At 48.5% G+C, this 16,395-nt stretch overlaps 1 protein-coding gene across 2 annotated transcripts in view; it reads right to left on the reverse strand.

The window, feature by feature from the left end:
- The window catches only part of GGA2 (golgi associated, gamma adaptin ear containing, ARF binding protein 2), a 47,035-nt gene that overhangs the window by 14,802 nt on the left and 15,838 nt on the right, over positions 1–16,395 (reverse strand). For both annotated transcript variants that reach the window (XM_007987892.3, XM_007987896.3), the window contains 10 exons: positions 15,306–15,381; positions 14,369–14,467; positions 12,693–12,816; positions 9,696–9,799; positions 7,944–8,024; positions 7,246–7,383; positions 4,158–4,239; positions 1,915–2,040; positions 1,011–1,133; positions 366–394 (listed from right to left, as the gene is read on the reverse strand). In XM_007987892.3, the coding sequence (XP_007986083.1) occupies positions 366–394; positions 1,011–1,133; positions 1,915–2,040; positions 4,158–4,239; positions 7,246–7,383; positions 7,944–8,024; positions 9,696–9,799; positions 12,693–12,816; positions 14,369–14,467; positions 15,306–15,381 (982 nt within the window). The remainder of the gene's footprint in view (positions 1–365; positions 395–1,010; positions 1,134–1,914; positions 2,041–4,157; positions 4,240–7,245; positions 7,384–7,943; positions 8,025–9,695; positions 9,800–12,692; positions 12,817–14,368; positions 14,468–15,305; positions 15,382–16,395) is intronic.

Consider the following 16,395-nt stretch of genomic DNA (forward strand, 5'->3'; position numbering starts at 1 on the left):
GCTAAAGTAAGACCAGGGTATGAGTGACCATCAGCCACAGTAAAACCAAGGCACAGTTCTCCTGAACCCACCCAAGCTGCTGTGGCCCAGGCTGGTGACATTTCTTGGGGCAAGAGGGGAAAGAAAGGGCAAGATCACACTTGGCTCCTGGGCAGACCTCCAGGAAGCAGGAGTCTGGTGTAACCTGTCTCCCCTGGGGTACCAGCCAGATAGTATGGGTGAGGAAGAGGCTTTGGACCTCCAAGGCCATGATTCCCCCAGGACAGTGCAGGAGCATCTCTCTGCTCGCCAGGCAGTGCTGCCTCACAAGGGCAGGTCTGAGACCCTCCCCTTCTCTCTCTGGGCCCTGGGAAGAGCATCCTCACCGTGCCTGTAACAGGAGCATCACTGATTCCTGTAAGAAAGGAGTGGAGTGAGATGCATGACATTAACTCCACCTGCTTCAAGATGGTAAGTAATGCCACACACACCCTTTCTAGGACATCCAGAAAGTCTAGACAAATAAGCAACTTACTGAAGGTCATGCGACTCATCCATGGCCAATCTGTGACTAATATGCAAGGGAGACCCGCTCAACTGCCCAGAACACCTGATTCCCTCGGCAGCAGGTATGTGCTCCCTGAGGGAACCAGCTCACTCCCCTACTCACAACCACCTTGATTCCCTCAGCAGCAGGTATGTGCTTCCTGAGGGGACCAGCTCACTCTCCTCACAACCATCCTGACTCCTTCAGCAGAAGACACGTGTTCCCCGAGGGTCCAGCTCACTCCCCTACTCACACTCATCCTGACTCGCTCAGTAGCAGACACGTGCTTCCCGAAGGGACCAACTCACTCCCCTACTCACTCCCTCAGCAGCAGGTACGTGCCCCCAGAGGGAACCAGCTCATTCTTCCTATTCACAACCATCTCGACCCCCTCAGCAGCAGGCACGTGCTCCGCGAAGGGAACCAGTTCGCTTCCCTACTGGCACCCATCCTGTGCCTGCTCCCCACAAGGACCTGCCCTCACCCAAGGCTGCCAGGTCTTGATGAAGCAAAGATGGTGCCACAGTCTCCGCCTGCGCAGGTCCATTGTCCACCTCCAAGTCAATCAGGGGGCAGGTCTTCATGCAGCCTGTTGGATTCTGAAAGACTAGAAAGCCCAGGGTTAGGAAGAGAAATCAGTTGGACATGAGAGTAAAGTCTCCACATAAATCCAATCAGCTTCCCTCAGGCCACCTCCTAATCAAATGGTAATGCCCTCCCTGCCCTTCCAAGAACCTTCCACTCAGGTGAGTGTCCTGACACACAAGCTGAGCTGGCATCTGGGACCATAGGGAGCCAAGGTCTGCCTTCCTACCCCAGGGATCACAGGCCATCATGCAAAGGTCCCATCACCCTGGAGAAGAGCAGATTCGGCCTTCTCCAGCTCAGGCCATTCCGAGGCTTCTGACCACAGCTGATCAAAATCACCTGCAGTGCTTGAAAGACGCAGACCTCCAGGCCCAGCTCCAAGCAGTCTTGATTCAGAAGGTCCAAGCCAGGGACCTAAGCAGTGGCAGTTCAACCAGTGCTCCAGGTGATTCTGATACAGCTGACCTGGCACTAGGAACCACTGAGGAAGACCATTTCTTTTGTCTCTAGCTCCCATATGCAAGCATTTATGAGAATTCAAACCCAGGCACAGCTTAGCTATTTGCTTCCGTGTGTAGTCAAAGCTGGGGTCCAGCCCGGCAACCAGCTCATGACGATTCCTGTGGCTGGGCATGGCAACATGAAACCCGCTTTCACAGGAAGGGGAACAAAGGGCAAGTTCTCTCATTTCTATTCCTTAACCCAGACTATGTTTAGGACCCATTTTTTTTTTTTTTTTTTTTTCCTGGGAATTGCAGGTTGCCCTGAGGCAGAAGGCAAGGAGAGCCTTTCAAACATACCTCTGGAGACAGGGATGTCTCCCACTGAGCTGGTCACTCTGTTTCCAAAGGTGACCCGGCCCTCCATCACCTGTTTGTACAGCAGAACTCCTTGGGTGAGGAGGTCATTTGCCTGGAGAATTTCCGCTGAAGAATGAGGGAAGAATCAGAACCCCCTGGTTTGGTGACCAACAATCTCAATCCTTTCTAAGTGTTTCCATAAAACAGCCTTCATATGGCTCGACTATGTTCAGTTTATCCACACCTCCAGCCCCCAGATTGTATCATCGGACCCTATCAGGCCTGGTCAGTTAACCCGAGTCCTAACATGTTAGTAGTTCTCAATGCAGAAGGAAGCAAATCTGTTTACCTTCTACACCTGTACTGTCCAGAGTACTGGCCAGCAGTAAGCACTCAAATTAAGGCCCTTTAAATAACAAACTTTTAACTTTAACTCAGAAGCTGTTGGCTGGGTGCAGTGGCTCAGGCCTGCAATCCCAGGACTTTGGGAGGCTGAGGTGGGCGGATCACCTGAGGTCAGGAGTTCAAGACCATCCTGGCCAACATGGTGAAATCCAGTTTCTACTAAAAATACAAAAAGTTAGCCGGGCGTGGTGGCGGGTGCCTGTAATCCCAGCTATTCGGGAGGCTGAGGTGGGAGAATTGCTTGAACCCAGGAGAGGGAGGTTGCAGCGAGCTGAGATCACGTCATTGCACTCCAGCCGGGGCAACAAGAGCGAAACTCTATCTCAAGAAAAAAAGAAATATCAGAAATAGAAACATTAACAGCATCATGGGGGATGCGATGAGCAGAACTGAGATTGAGAATACTCTCAATTCAGAGGGCCTATTTTCATGCAAGGAAAAAAGGCTGTGCGTGGTGATTCATGCCTGTAATCCCAGCACTTTGGGAAGCCAAGGCGGGCAAATCACTTGAGCCCAGGAGTTTGCAACCAGCCTGGCCAACATGACAAAACTCCACCTCTACGAAAAGTACAAAAATTAGCCAGGTATGGTGGTGCGCAACTGTAGTTCTAGCTACTCAGGAGGCTGAGGCATGAGAACTGCTTGAACCCAGGAGATAGAGGCTGTAGAGGCTGCAGTGAACTGAGATTACGCCATTGGACTTCAGCCTGAGCAACAGAGTGAGACTGTCTCAAAAAAACGAAAAAGGATTGCAGAGGGCATGCACATGCTATCCACTAAGAGAGACTAAAGAAATATAAACCAATTATACAGTATGGCTTTTCTTCTGCGTCTGATTTAGAACAATTTTTTTTTAAGTTAGCAAGAGATGATTAAAGAGAAATTTTATCAGGGAAATCTGAACACTGACTGAATCTTTGATTATTTTGAAATGTCCAGAGGCTGGAGATTGTGGCTCACGCCACAGTTTAAAACCAGCCTGGCCAAATTGGTGAAACGTCATCTCTACAAAAATACAAAAATTAGCCTGGTATGATGGTGGTTGCCTGTAATCCCAGCTACTTGGGAGGCTGAGGTAGGTGAATGGCTTGAACCCGGGAGGTGGAGGTTGCAGTGAACCAAGATTACACCACTGCACTCCAGCCTGGACGACAGAACGAGACTCCATCTCAAAAAAAAAATTAAAAGAAAAAGGAATGTCTAGAATTTGCTTCAAAACAGACTAGGGAATGGGTGGGTACAAAAAGAGGTACAGATGAAACAAGACTTAAAAAATCAGCTATGAGCTGGTAATCATTAAAGATGAGTGAAGAATACATAGGATTTATTTTACTATTCCCGTCTCTCATGTTTTGAGATTTTCCATAATAAAGAGTTAAATTTTTTTTTTAGTAACTGTGGACAATTTTTCACGTCCCTACGGATGTCCCTTCCATTTTCCAATCGGCCAGGCTCTCTTAGGTGACCTACCTGGCCCCTGAAGGTACAAAAGCTGGTGATCCCTTTGAGACACCACCCACAGCTGTTTCTCTGGCCCCTGCGATTGGTCAGCTTTTCCTGAAGCCTCCAGAGGGATCTTTCTTCTACCTCTCACACCCCAATCTCCATGGTCAATTTCCACCCCTTTTCAGGCTTTAGACCTGCTGCTGATTTCTTACTGAAGCCTGGATCCTGCTGGAAGTCAGTTCTGAGGCAACTCAAGTCACACCCTACCTAAGCACAAGCTCCACGGAACATCAAGTCCACTCTGTCTTGTTCCTGGCACAGCAGCGTGACAGGAGGGACCGAATCTGTCTTGCACCCGTGCTGCTAGCTACACCCAAGGAAAGAAAACTTACCGAGTGCATCATCGTCATCAGTGGTGTCACTCGCCAGCCGGAACAGCGTGGGCCGCAGCTTTTCACACCTCTCATACACGACCTGAAAGAGCACAACGTGGTTCATGACACATGCCCAGGCACCCCACAGCGCCCCCCTTCAGGGCCCCAGGAACCTCTGATCAGGCAGGTGGCAGAGTCTGGGGCTTCAGGAAGCCTCCTGTTGGTCCTAACTCCGAGAGTGCAGGTTTGAAGTAACATGGCAGAGTTTCAGAAAAAGATTACAGGCTACAAGTGTATGATTTTTGAAAATAAAAGAATCTGACTGGGCAGGGTGGCTCACATCTATAATCCCAGCACTTTGGGAGACTGAGGTGGGCAGATCACCTGAGGTCAGGAGTTCAAGACCAGCCTGGCCAACATGGTGAAACCCAGTCTCTACTAAAAATATAAAAGTTAGTGGGTGCCTGTAATCCCAGCTACTCAGGAGGCTTTCTCTTAGGAATTTGGAAAGACAGTAGTTCATTTCTACTAATCTTATAAAGTGGAAGGAGTTATGTGGGGGCTGGCTCTCCTGTGCAGAGAAACATTAAAAAAAAAAAAAAAAAAAACTGGAATGCAGAGGGAGATGGCTGAAACAGACCTGCAGAAGGAGGTGGAGAACAGAGCTCCAAGGGAGACCAAGAGCATGGCTGCCTCGAACCTGCCACAGAAAGGCTGTGGTTTCTTTTTGATTGTTTGTTTGTTTTTGAGATGGAGTTTCGCTGTTGTTGCCCAGGCTGGAGTGCAATGGTGTGATCTTGGCTCACCACAACCTCCGCCTCCCGGGTTCAAATGATTCCCCTGCCTCAGCCTTCCGAGTAGCTGGGATTACAGGCATACGCCACTATGCTCGGCTGATATTGTATTTTTAGTAGAGATGGGGTTTCTCCATGTTGGTCAGGCTGGTCTCGAACTCCTGAACTCAGGTGATCCACCTGCCTCGGCCTCCCAAAGTGCTGGGATTACAGGTGTGAGCCACTGCGCCCAGCTGGACTGTAGTTTCTTAGATGTGACAACAAAAGCACCAGCAAGACATTTAAAAAAAAAGAAAAAAAAAAAAAAAGAAGGCCAGGCATGGTGGCTCATGCCTGTAATCCCAGCACTTTGGGAGGCCAAGGCAGGTGGATCACCTGAGGTCAGGGTTCGAGACCAGCCTGGCCAACATGGTGAAACCCTGTCTCTATTGGTCAGGCACAGTGGCTCACACCTGTAATCCCAGCACTTTGGGAGACTGAGGTGGGCGGATCACCTGAGGTCAGGAGTTCGAGACCAGCCTAACCAACATAGAGAAACCCTGTCTTTACTAAAAAAAAAAAAATACAAAATTAGCCAGGTGTGCTGGCACATTCCTGTAATCCTAGCACTTGGGAGGCTGAGGCAGGAGAATCGCTTGAACCCAGGAGGAGGAGGTTGTAGGGAGCTGAGATCACGCAATTGCACTCCAGCCTGGGCGATAGAGCGAGACTTTGTCTCAAAAAACAAAACAAAACAAAACTTTCCTGCTTCAAAAGATGCTATCAAAACAGTGAAAAGGATGGGAGAAAACTGTCTGATAAGGAACTTGTATCCAGAATACATAAAAAATGCTTGTAACTCAAAAAGACACTCCAAAAGATGGGCAACGGATTTGCAGACATTTCTTCTAAGATGTACAAGCTGCCAATAAGCATAGAAAATAAACAAGCCATTAAGAAACAGAAAGTTGCAACGAGACAGCACTTCACACCCTCCAGGAGGGCTCCGATCAAAAAGATAACAACAAATGTTGGCAGGATGCAGAGAACTGGAACCAATACATTGCTGCTGGGAATGTAAAATGGCACAGCCACTTTGGAAAACAGTTTGGCAGTTTCTCAAAATGTTAATATGGAGTTACCTCAAGATCTAGCAATTCCATTTCTAGGTATATACCCAAAAGAATTTAAAACCTATGTTCACATAAAAACTTAGACAAAGTTCAAAGTCATTAATCGTAATGAATAATTCAAAGGCATCATTCATAATAGCCAAAAAGTAGGAACAAACCAAATGCCCATCAGCTGATAAATGGAGAAACAAAATGTGGCATAGCCAAACAATGGAACACTATTCGGGCATGAACAGAAATGGAGCAGTGACACAAGTTACCAGATGGATGCACCTGCAGGCATTAGGCTACGTAAAGGAAGCCAGACACGAAAGCCCATGTATTGTGTAACCGCACTTGGACAAAGGATCCAAACAGGCAAATCCAGAGAGACAGAAAGTGGATTAGTGGTTGCCAAAGACTGGGGAAAGGGGAGTTTGGGAAAGGGGGAATGACTGTTAATGGGTACAAGGATTCTTTTGGGGGTGATTAAGATATTCTATAACTAGGTAGATATGATGTTTGCTTTTATGGTATGTTAATTATCTCAATAAAGATGCTATATAAAAACTAAGATCTCAAGATGTGGAGGAGCTAGAACTTGCATATGCTGCTGTTAGGATTGTAAAATGGTGCAATTACCCTGGAAGATAGCTTAGCCACTTTGTTTCCTAACAAGTTAAATATATACTTAGCATATGACCTAGTAATTCCAGACATTTACCCACAAGAAATGAAAATAGATGTTCACACAAAATCCCGTGTACACAACTGTTTATAGCAGTGTGACTCATAATCACCCAAAGATGGAAACAACGCAAGGCCCATCAATAGGTACACGCTGTGGTACATCCAGGTGATGGGACAGTACCTGGCAATAAGAAGAAACAAGCTACTGCTACACACAGCAACGTGAATGGATCTAGAGTGAGATCGAGAAGCCAGGCAAAAATAGAGGGTTATGTACTGCATCATTCCATTTATACAAGAGTCTGGGAGTTGTCAGCAAATCAGAAGAGAAAGCAAATCAGTAGCTGCCCGGGGATTGGGGAGTAGGGGAGACAGGAAGGGAGGACAAAGCAGCACAAGTACATCTGGGGAGGTGTCAGATATGTTTACCATCTTGACTCTGAGATGGCTTCATGGGTGCACACAGGTGAAAGCACTGTGAACTCACTTTAGTAAACACGTGCAGCCCCCTGTGTTACACCTGAAGATTACCTGCAGGGCCTCCTGGTCGGGCAGGGCCTGCCCTGGCCTGCGGTACATGCTCAGCATCTCCTGCAGCACCTTCACATGGCTTCGCACTTCCTCCACCGCACTGACCCTCTTGGACACCTTCTCCGATTTTTCTTGTTCCTTTTGGGAAAAAGAATAGGATAGGAGTGAAGGAGCAGAAACTCTGGTTGAAGCCTGAACAAGGGATGGGAAAGAGTCACTATTGAGAGAGCTCACTCAGGGGAGTCACCAGGACGTTAAGTGCATGGGAGAGCTCACACGGTGGATGAAAAAATACTCAAAAGCCCAGAATTCCTGGGGAGGAAACTGCAGTTAGGGGAATGGTGACCGTGACCTCTGCCTCTGTGCCACCAGCCTCAAGCCTTTTGAAAAGCAGTTTTCTAAACCTGGACTTTGTCCATACCAATACCTGTTGCTGGGACCGAAGCTGGTGTCTAGGAAATGCTTTGAGCAGCATGGATGAAAGCAGCTGAGAAGTACGGCAGCAGTGGGCTTTCTGCTTCCAATCACCACCTTGCTGCCCTCGAGGGAGCCTATGGCTGTTCCCCAGAGTTCAGGGCTAGGAGCCACTCTTTCTCCCAGGCAACCATTCCTCTACCCCTCAAGCATAGGCTCATGCACACTGTCCTTCAGCCTCTGTCAAATGCTGCTTCTACTGAACCAACTGGAAGAATGCCCACCTCCTTGACCAAATTCTTGATTAATCGGTTTGCGGCCTGAAGGTCCTCAGGGTGGTTGCTCTTTAGAAGCCTTGTCAGAAGCTGGAGAGAGTGAACAGGAAGAGTAAGTGAGACCACAACTCCCTCAGGACCAGAGCAGAAGCAACAGCTACAGAAGAGTTAACACTAACAACAGCATACATTTTACATGCACTGTCTCACCAAATGGTCCCAAGGACACTATGATGCAGGCACTCTGACTATCCCAATACACCACTGGTTTTTTTTTTTTTTTTTGAGACCGGGCCTTGCTCTGTTGTCAGGCTGGAGTGCAGTGGCGTGATCTTGGCTCACTGCAACCTCTGCCTCCCAGGTTGACACCATTCTCCTGCCTCAGCCTTCCAAGTAGCTGGGACTATAGGCGCGTGCCACCATGTCCAGCGAATTTTTGTGTTTTTAGTAGAGACGGGGTTTCACCATGTTGGCCAGGGTGGTCTCAATCTCTTGACCTCGTGGTCCGCCTGCCTCGGCCTTCCAAAGTGCTGGGATTACAGGCATGAGACACTGTGCCCAGCCCGCCACTGGTTTTCAGTGGGATAGGGGGATGTGGGGGATTACTTCTCCCAGGGGATGTCTGGCCAAGTCTGGAGAAATTTGGTTGTCACAACTAGAAGGGGTGCTACTGGCAGCTTGTGGGTAGAGTCGGGAATGCCGTGAACATCCTACAGTGCACAGGACAGTCCCCAACGACAGGGAATTCTCTGGCCCAAAAGGGGCTAGGTCTGCAGTTGCCCTGGACCATGTGCTTTACGATGCAACAGACCCTGGTGATCCTGTTCATCCCTTCATTTCCAATGCCAAGCAGGACGCCTGGCACAGAGAAGTCACTCAATCTTCATGGAACGGATGGCAGGAAAAGTGGGGATAATGAGGGCTAGTAACACAGGATTCTTTCTCAAAAGTCACACCATACCTCCTTTCTAGCTCCTCCCACCCTCTGCAAACTCAAGGCACCAAGCAGGAGGAAAGCCAGGGAGAAAGGCGGCCCGGAGCCTAGACTAGTCTTGTTCATTCTAACAACAGGGACCTGATGGCCACAGAGTATCTAGGCCCAAGGAGTGGGTACAGGGAGGGGGTGCCGTTGGCAGGCAGACCATACCACGCAGAAGTGAGTACATAGCGTGTAGCCTTCCGACGCTCCATGAACTAGACCTGTGACTGATCAAGAACAGTCATGACCGAAAACACTGCCAGCACTAGGCCAAAGGGTTCCCCACTCACAGGCATCATAGAGTTATCCCTGGGTCTTGGCCACCTTACTCTTCTTGTCCCTCTAGATACTGATGTCCAAGGAACAATGATTTGGGGAGTTCATAGTGGATGAAAAATGGATAGGGCCGGGCTCACTGGCACTGAGAAAGAGCTGAACCAACACACAGCAGCAAGTCCTTCCACTGTCCCCACCCCAATACCACACCCATAGAGGACATGACCCATCACCCACACTTCTCATGAGCTAGCCTTCTGCACCTTCTTTCCCCAAGGAAGGCTGTGCAGAAAAGGGAGAGGGCACAAAGAGCCCAGCACCTTATTAGTCGGCTTATCCGTAAAGAATGCACCCAAATCTTCTGCTACCTCACTCCTAAGGGCCTGTCTGGAGAGGAGAATCCATGTAACCTGCCCCCCTTCACACTCTGATTCAAGCATCAAAGGGCATTTACAGTCCCTAAGGGAAAAGGTCTGATCAGACACCATGTAGGTCTGGTTCCTTACCTTGGACTTTTCTTCATCAGCATCGAAGATGGAGCTCTTGGGCCAGGGAGATGGTGGGGGTAAGATTTTATCCACTGGTAGTTTAGGGTCTTGTTTTATAATTCCTAAAAATGCAATTTACAAAATTAAGACACCAATATGGTACCCAGAAACTTCAGTCAGAATCCAGTATAAAGTCCAGAAACCCCTGGTTCCTGATACCATGCTAGGAAAGCACTGTCAACAGCCTTCAAAGACAACACCCAGTCTATGAATGAAGTTTTACATCATCTCTTAGGAGAATCCAAGGGACCACCATGGTGCCCAGGACATCAGAGCCAATTATGTCAGAGAAGAGCCAGTCCTGAGGGCCTGCAGTCTGTGGGCCCTATGCTATAAAAACATGGATCAGTTTATCCAGCTACATAACTTCCCAGGGATCAAAAGTCTCTGGAGGGTCCCTGATGAAGCTCCTGAAAATGCTGAGTGCATGTGACAGGGAACAACAGTCCATTCTGAACGCAGGTTCCTTTTTTTAAGAGTCCAATATAAAAAGGAATTCAGATTCCCATCTTCCAAACAGGACACACAAGGGTGGGAACTATTACCCCCACTGTGACAACAACAAAACACTGGAAAGTGCGCAAATTCACAACATTTTTGTTGTTTTTGAGACAGATTCTTGCTCTGTCTCCCAGGCTAGAGTGCAGTGGTATGATCACAGCTTGCTGCAGCCTCAAACTCCTGGGCTCAAGCAGTCCTCCCACCTCGGCCTTCCAAGTAGCTGGGACTACAGGTGGGTACCACCACACCCAGATAATTTTTTAAAAATTTTTTTGTAGAGATGGGGTCTCGCTATGTTGCCCAGGCTGGTCTGAAACTCCTGGCCTCAAGAGATTCCTCACCTCAAACTACCAAAGTGCTGGGATCATAGGCGTGAGCCACCATGCCCAGCCTACAACTTCCTTGAATCCATCAGAGAGCTCAGATCACAGGGCAACAACCAAGTAACTTGAAATCTAAGGAAAAAAACAACTTCCAAGGATTGACAAAAGGCAATACCAATAGTAACAACTAAGCTAGAATTATTTTAAAATTGTTTACAGGCCAGTGTGAGCTGCCAAGAGAATACAGAATTTCTGGAGGCTGCAACACAAAGAAAATAAGCTCTTCTCCAGAGGCTCACAAAAATAGCGGGAAGGCCTGAAGGCAGGATTACAGGGAGAAGAGGAACAAACGCTGCAGCCTTAGAGCACTGGTGGAACCCACTGCAGCTAGAGAAGAAATAGGGGAGAAAAAACAAAAACAAACCCTAGTACCCTAGGAGGAGGAGCAGGAATTATGTCCTGGGCCCAGATCTACACTGGCGTGAGGCAGGATCACAAACAGATCCTACCAAGACCCAGGATGCAGTGCCTGCCTAAGAACCAGGCTGAACCAGAACAAAGACTGGCCCTGCCCACCACCCTATCCCTCTGACAAGGGACAGCTGTCTACTGCTACGAGTGGCAAGAACAAGGAGAAAGGCTCTCTCTGAGGTGCAGAGGAAAGTGAAGACCTACAGCTGAGAGAACAGATCCTGAAAAAACTAACAAACTAGCCCCCAACCTAAATACAGGCTAACACTAGAGGAATCTGAAGTCTGATATAACTACAGCAACAACAAATCTCACACCCAGTTCAAATCCTGCCTACCAAAAGGAAAGCTCTACCCAATTCCAGGGATTAAAAACTCCTTACCTCACTGATGGATATGCCAATTACCCTGATTTGATCACTACACATTGTATGCATGAACCAAAATATCACATTGTCTCCAAAAAATGTGTATAAGTATGTGTCAATTAAAAATAAATCCACGGCTGGGCACAGTGGCTCACGCCTGTAATCCAAGCACTTTGGGAGGCTGAGGCAGGCGGATCATTTGAGGTCGGGAGTTCAAGACCAGCCTGAGCAACATGGTAAAACCCCATCTCTACTAAAAATACAAAAATTAGCCACGCATGGTGGCAGGTGCCTATAATCCCAGCTACTTCTCGTGCCTCCTGAACCCAGGAGGCAGAGGTCGCGTGAATGGAGATCGTCCCACTGCACTCCCGCCTGGGCGACAGAGTAAGACACTGTCTCAAAAAAAAAGTACTGAAAGATCTGTCTGCACGTTGTTACTTTCATCACAATAGCATTTTTCACACTCTGGCTCATAGGTAGCATTTATCTGTACTTCACAGTAAGGTTCCACTATTTCAGGAAAAGAGATTAAAGATGGACATGGCGGCTCACGCCTGGGAGGCTGAGGTGGGAGGATCGGATTTGAGCCCAGGAGTTTGAGACCAGCGTGGGCAACATTGCAAGACCTTGTCTCTACAAAAAATAAAAATATTTGGTGTAAGTAAGAGAGCAAGTGAGACAGAGACAGAGATAGAGATAGAGAGAGAGAGGGAGAGTGAGTGTGAGTGTGTGTGTGTGTGTGTGTGTGTGTGTGTTGGGGTGCGGGTGGGAGAGTAATAAGTAAATAAATCAGCTGGGTATGGTGGCACACGTCTGTAGTCCCAGCTACTTGGGAGGCTGAGGCAGGAGAATGGCTGGAGTCCCGGAGGTCGAGGCTGCAGTGAGCCATGACTCCACCACTGTGCTCCAGCCTAGGTGATGGGGCAACACCTTGTCTCAAAAAAAAAAAAAAAAAAAAAAAAGTTAGTTTTTAAGCAACCAAGAATTTTAAAAGATAAGTGCTTTAGTGACATACGTAGCTTGTATTTTGACCTTTGTCACGCTGTGGTTTCCTATGATCCAGGCAACAGAGAAAAAAGCAAGCCTTACATCATCTTTCTAGGTTTGCACTATGGCTTTTAAAGGTAAGTAGATAAAAGATTTATTGTGTAAAAAAAAAAAAATCAAAACTCAGTGTCTATGGTCCTACATAAGAAGTCCAGCTTTCAACAAAAATTATAAGGCAGAAGAAAAAACAGGAAGATACAGGCCGAGCCAAGAGGAAATACGACACAGTAACGCAAGTCAGACCTTGTTTCTTCAGCATCTGATAGGCATCTCGGATCTTGATGTCTTCCGGAAACCAGACTGTCCAACTAAAGAGTATTTCAATGACTCTTCCTTTAACTTTTTCTGTGGCCCAGGACCCCAGGTACTGAAAGTAAAAAGGAAAGAGAATTCTAGAGCTGGAAGGTACTTGGGAGACCGACACTTTAACTGAAGAGGTAGCTGCTGAGGCCCAGAGACACGAGCACCCAGGAATGGTACGAGTGTGAGGAGAGACTAGAGGCCACCCCATCTGGCGCCCAGCCCCGGAGTCCTTCCCGGGATTCAAGGAATTGATCTCCACAATACTCACACTAAACCCCACCATGCAGAGGCCTAGGTCAGAGCCTGTTCTACACCACTGGAGACAGTCATTTTTTTTGCCACAGACAAGAATATAATAAAACAACTTGGTCTTTGTTTCAGTTCCTGGCACAGAACTTCAGAAACCCTCGGAATTTCCTGAATCGCAAGAGTGTCTTGTTATTCAAGAGACACACTCACAGGGCGCACCTGAGTTTTCACTAATGACTTACAGTGAGTGCCTAGAGAGTTTCAAGGGCTGGCCACTCCAAAGAGATCAACCCTGTGATCAGAGGGCTGAAACTTTCAGCCCCATCCCCTGACCTGTGCCCTCACATCCCCACCGACGGAAGTGGCAGGGGCAGGCAGGGGGGTGTGAACTAGAGATTGAGTTCAACTACGTGGCCAATGATTCGACCGATCATGCCTAGGTAATAAAACCTAGAGCTAGTTCAAGCCAACAATGATGTGTAAAAAAAAAAAAACAGAAAAAAACACTGAAACAAGGAAGCTCAGAGAACCTCTCAGTTGAACCTACGATGGGAGGACGGCAAGCTCAGAGTCCAGGAGAGGGACAGCAGATCTGTCCCCTCTTGCCCCACCAAGACCTTGCCTATGCATTGCTTCCATTTGTATCCTTTATAATAAAACAGGGATAGAAAGTATAGTGCTTTCCTGTATACATGAATAATTCTAGGGAATTATGGAATCTGTGTGGCGGCGGGAGGGGGGGCGTTCATGGGAACCCCTGAATCTGCAGCTGGGGATGCAGAAGTGCAGCAGTTTGAGGACACATGAGACTCATGGCTGGCAGCTGAAACACGGGAAGCCCGAGCAGCACCGAGCCCTCACCGCGTGGGGTCCGGGTAGCATGCAGCTCTGAGGAGTGTCAGAACTGAAATGAACTGTGGGACCCACAGTCAGTGTCAGCACTGTTGTGGGAACACAGCAAGGCAGGGCTCAATGTTGGTTACCTGAGACTAGCTGAGCTAAGACAGGGGCCAGGAGGACAGGTGCAGAGGACAAGGCAGGAGGTGATAGGATAACTTCAGGCCACCCCTGGGATCTCTCACTGTCTTTACCAGGAACCTGTGCCTCCAAGCTGGAGTTCCTCATCTCCTCTAGGCCACACGTCTCCGTGGCCTTCTTACAGGGGAAATGTGAAAACGCTAACAGTGAGGGGCACAGGTCAGCTGATGAGCAGAGCCTCTTCCTAGAGCTTGGAGAGAAGAGCGCTTTCACAGGCAGGAGCAGGTTTTGTCCATGTGTGGGCCTGCCTCTGGCCTGAGGAGGGCACCAGGAGTTTGACGGCGGGCGTAGGTGTGGCACAGTGGGCAGAGCCAAGCCCAGGTACTCACCTTTGGGGACAACACTTTGATCAGTTCGTTCAGGAAACGAAATTTGGCCACCTCGCTGTGGAACTTCTCCCCACAGTGGTTCATGCACATCTCCAGCACCTGCATAGACACAGGACCCCCGTGAGAAGGTGGAAAGCCAGTGGTCCCAGGCTCCCCTCCAGGCTGGTAACCACTTGCTGGAGACTGCACTGGAACCACGGCTAACCCTGCCTCAAGCCTATGAGGACACTGAAGTTTTGATGAAGAGGACATTTTCAGATCAAGAAAAAAATGTCCCCCGTTCAATTTTGCTATAACTGCCTGAGGTTTATGCCCAGGAAAGAGTTTAGTGGTGTATGTCAAACCCTGAGGTCACCCCACCTTTAAGGAGACCCCTTGAGAGGTGAAAGTGGCTCAAGAACCAATTCCTCCCCAGAGGCAGAAATCTGGTATCCAGTGCCCAAGACCAGCCAGACGTCACCCACTGGCACTCAAGAGGCAAGCTGGGCCTGCAGACCCCTCCTCTGGTCCATACTGTGGCTTTCAACACTGCAAATTAGTCACCAACATCTAAACTCTCAAACATACACAAAGACCTAAACTAGCAATCCTGAGCCCATATTCATACCTGCCAACAGACAGTGGGCCCTGTGCTAGAGCTGCCCTCTTTAGATAGGGCACGTGAACTTGCCAGCCCTGGTCTAAGAAGGGCAAATGAAATAAAACCATCCTTTCCTTATCCCACAGTAGACTCAATGCTGCCCTGAAGAAACAGATGAGAAAGAGAAGAAGGGTGGGGACCCTGGCCCAGAACTCCCTCCTCCAACCTGCTGTGAAGGTGAACCTCTCAGAGGAGCTCCCTGCCCCAATGGAAAGGATCTGGGTGGAAGCAAAGTGCCTCTCAGCTCTCTATAGCACAAGGACAGGAAAGCTTGGCTACAAGGCAAGTCAAACTCACCGTTAAGGCATAAAGAGCTTCCTTCTCTTGTGGAGACTGGATCTTGTGGGCCAGTAGCCAGGGCGCATGTGTGGGGCTACAGGGAAACAAAAAGACCTAGACTCTGGGCAGGCAAGAAGAAACTAACCCAAGTGGCTGAGCATGCTCAGTAAAGTCACTTTTCTTCCAGGGGCTGGTGTCCAAAAGCAGAGGTGGAGCGTGCCTGACAAACAGCCCTTGCGGGGGCCCTGGAGAGGGCCACCTCCCACCCACCCTGGTTGCACCTACAGCATGCAAGGTCCTCCTCCTGCCCAGGGCATACTGCCTTCCCCTCAGCCAACCCCCAGCCCCCAAACTCCAAGCTTCCAGTCCCAGCCCAGTCCTATGCATAGCCAGAGCAGCACAGGCCCTGTATGGCTGTGATAAATGCCCAGGAAATGCTAGAGCAGAAAGTGTGATCAAACTCTCGGTTCAAACTGGCCAAATATGCGACACCACACAGATTAAACATCTGGATGGGCCAGGCACAGTGGCTCACATCTGTAATCTCAGCACTTTGGGAGGCCAGGGCAGGTGGATCACCTGAGGTCAGGAGTTTGAGACCAGCCTGGCAAAAATGGTGAAACCTCATCTCCACTAAAAAAATACAAAAATTAGCCAGGTGTGGTGGCACGTGCCTACAATCCCAGCTACTTAGGAGGCTGATGCAGGAGAATCGCTTCAACCCAGGAGGTGGAGGTTGCAGTGAGCTGAGATCGTGCCATTGCACTCCAGCCTGGGTGACAGAGTGAGACTCTGTCTCAAGAAAACAAAACAAAACAAAACAAAAACAAAACATCTGGATGACTCACTTGATTCTGAGTCTTCAGGTCCTATCCAGATGCTGTGGAAACAGAATCCAATAAAACTTTCCCCCTTTCCGTTTTCTTAAGATTACATTTAAATGGTGGAGAATACACAGATCTCTTTTAATTAGGTAACGTGTCTATATTCTATCAGTAACATTCAGAGTTCTTCTCAGCATTAGTGTTTTATAACACTATTTAAAATTAATAACTGCTAATTGCAAATGAGCTATCCTGTGTTTTTTTTCCCCCACATGAATTTGCTA

The sequence above is a fragment of the Chlorocebus sabaeus genome, chromosome 5 (genome assembly GCF_047675955.1).
Source record: "Chlorocebus sabaeus isolate Y175 chromosome 5, mChlSab1.0.hap1, whole genome shotgun sequence".
NCBI lineage: Eukaryota > Metazoa > Chordata > Mammalia > Primates > Cercopithecidae > Chlorocebus > Chlorocebus sabaeus.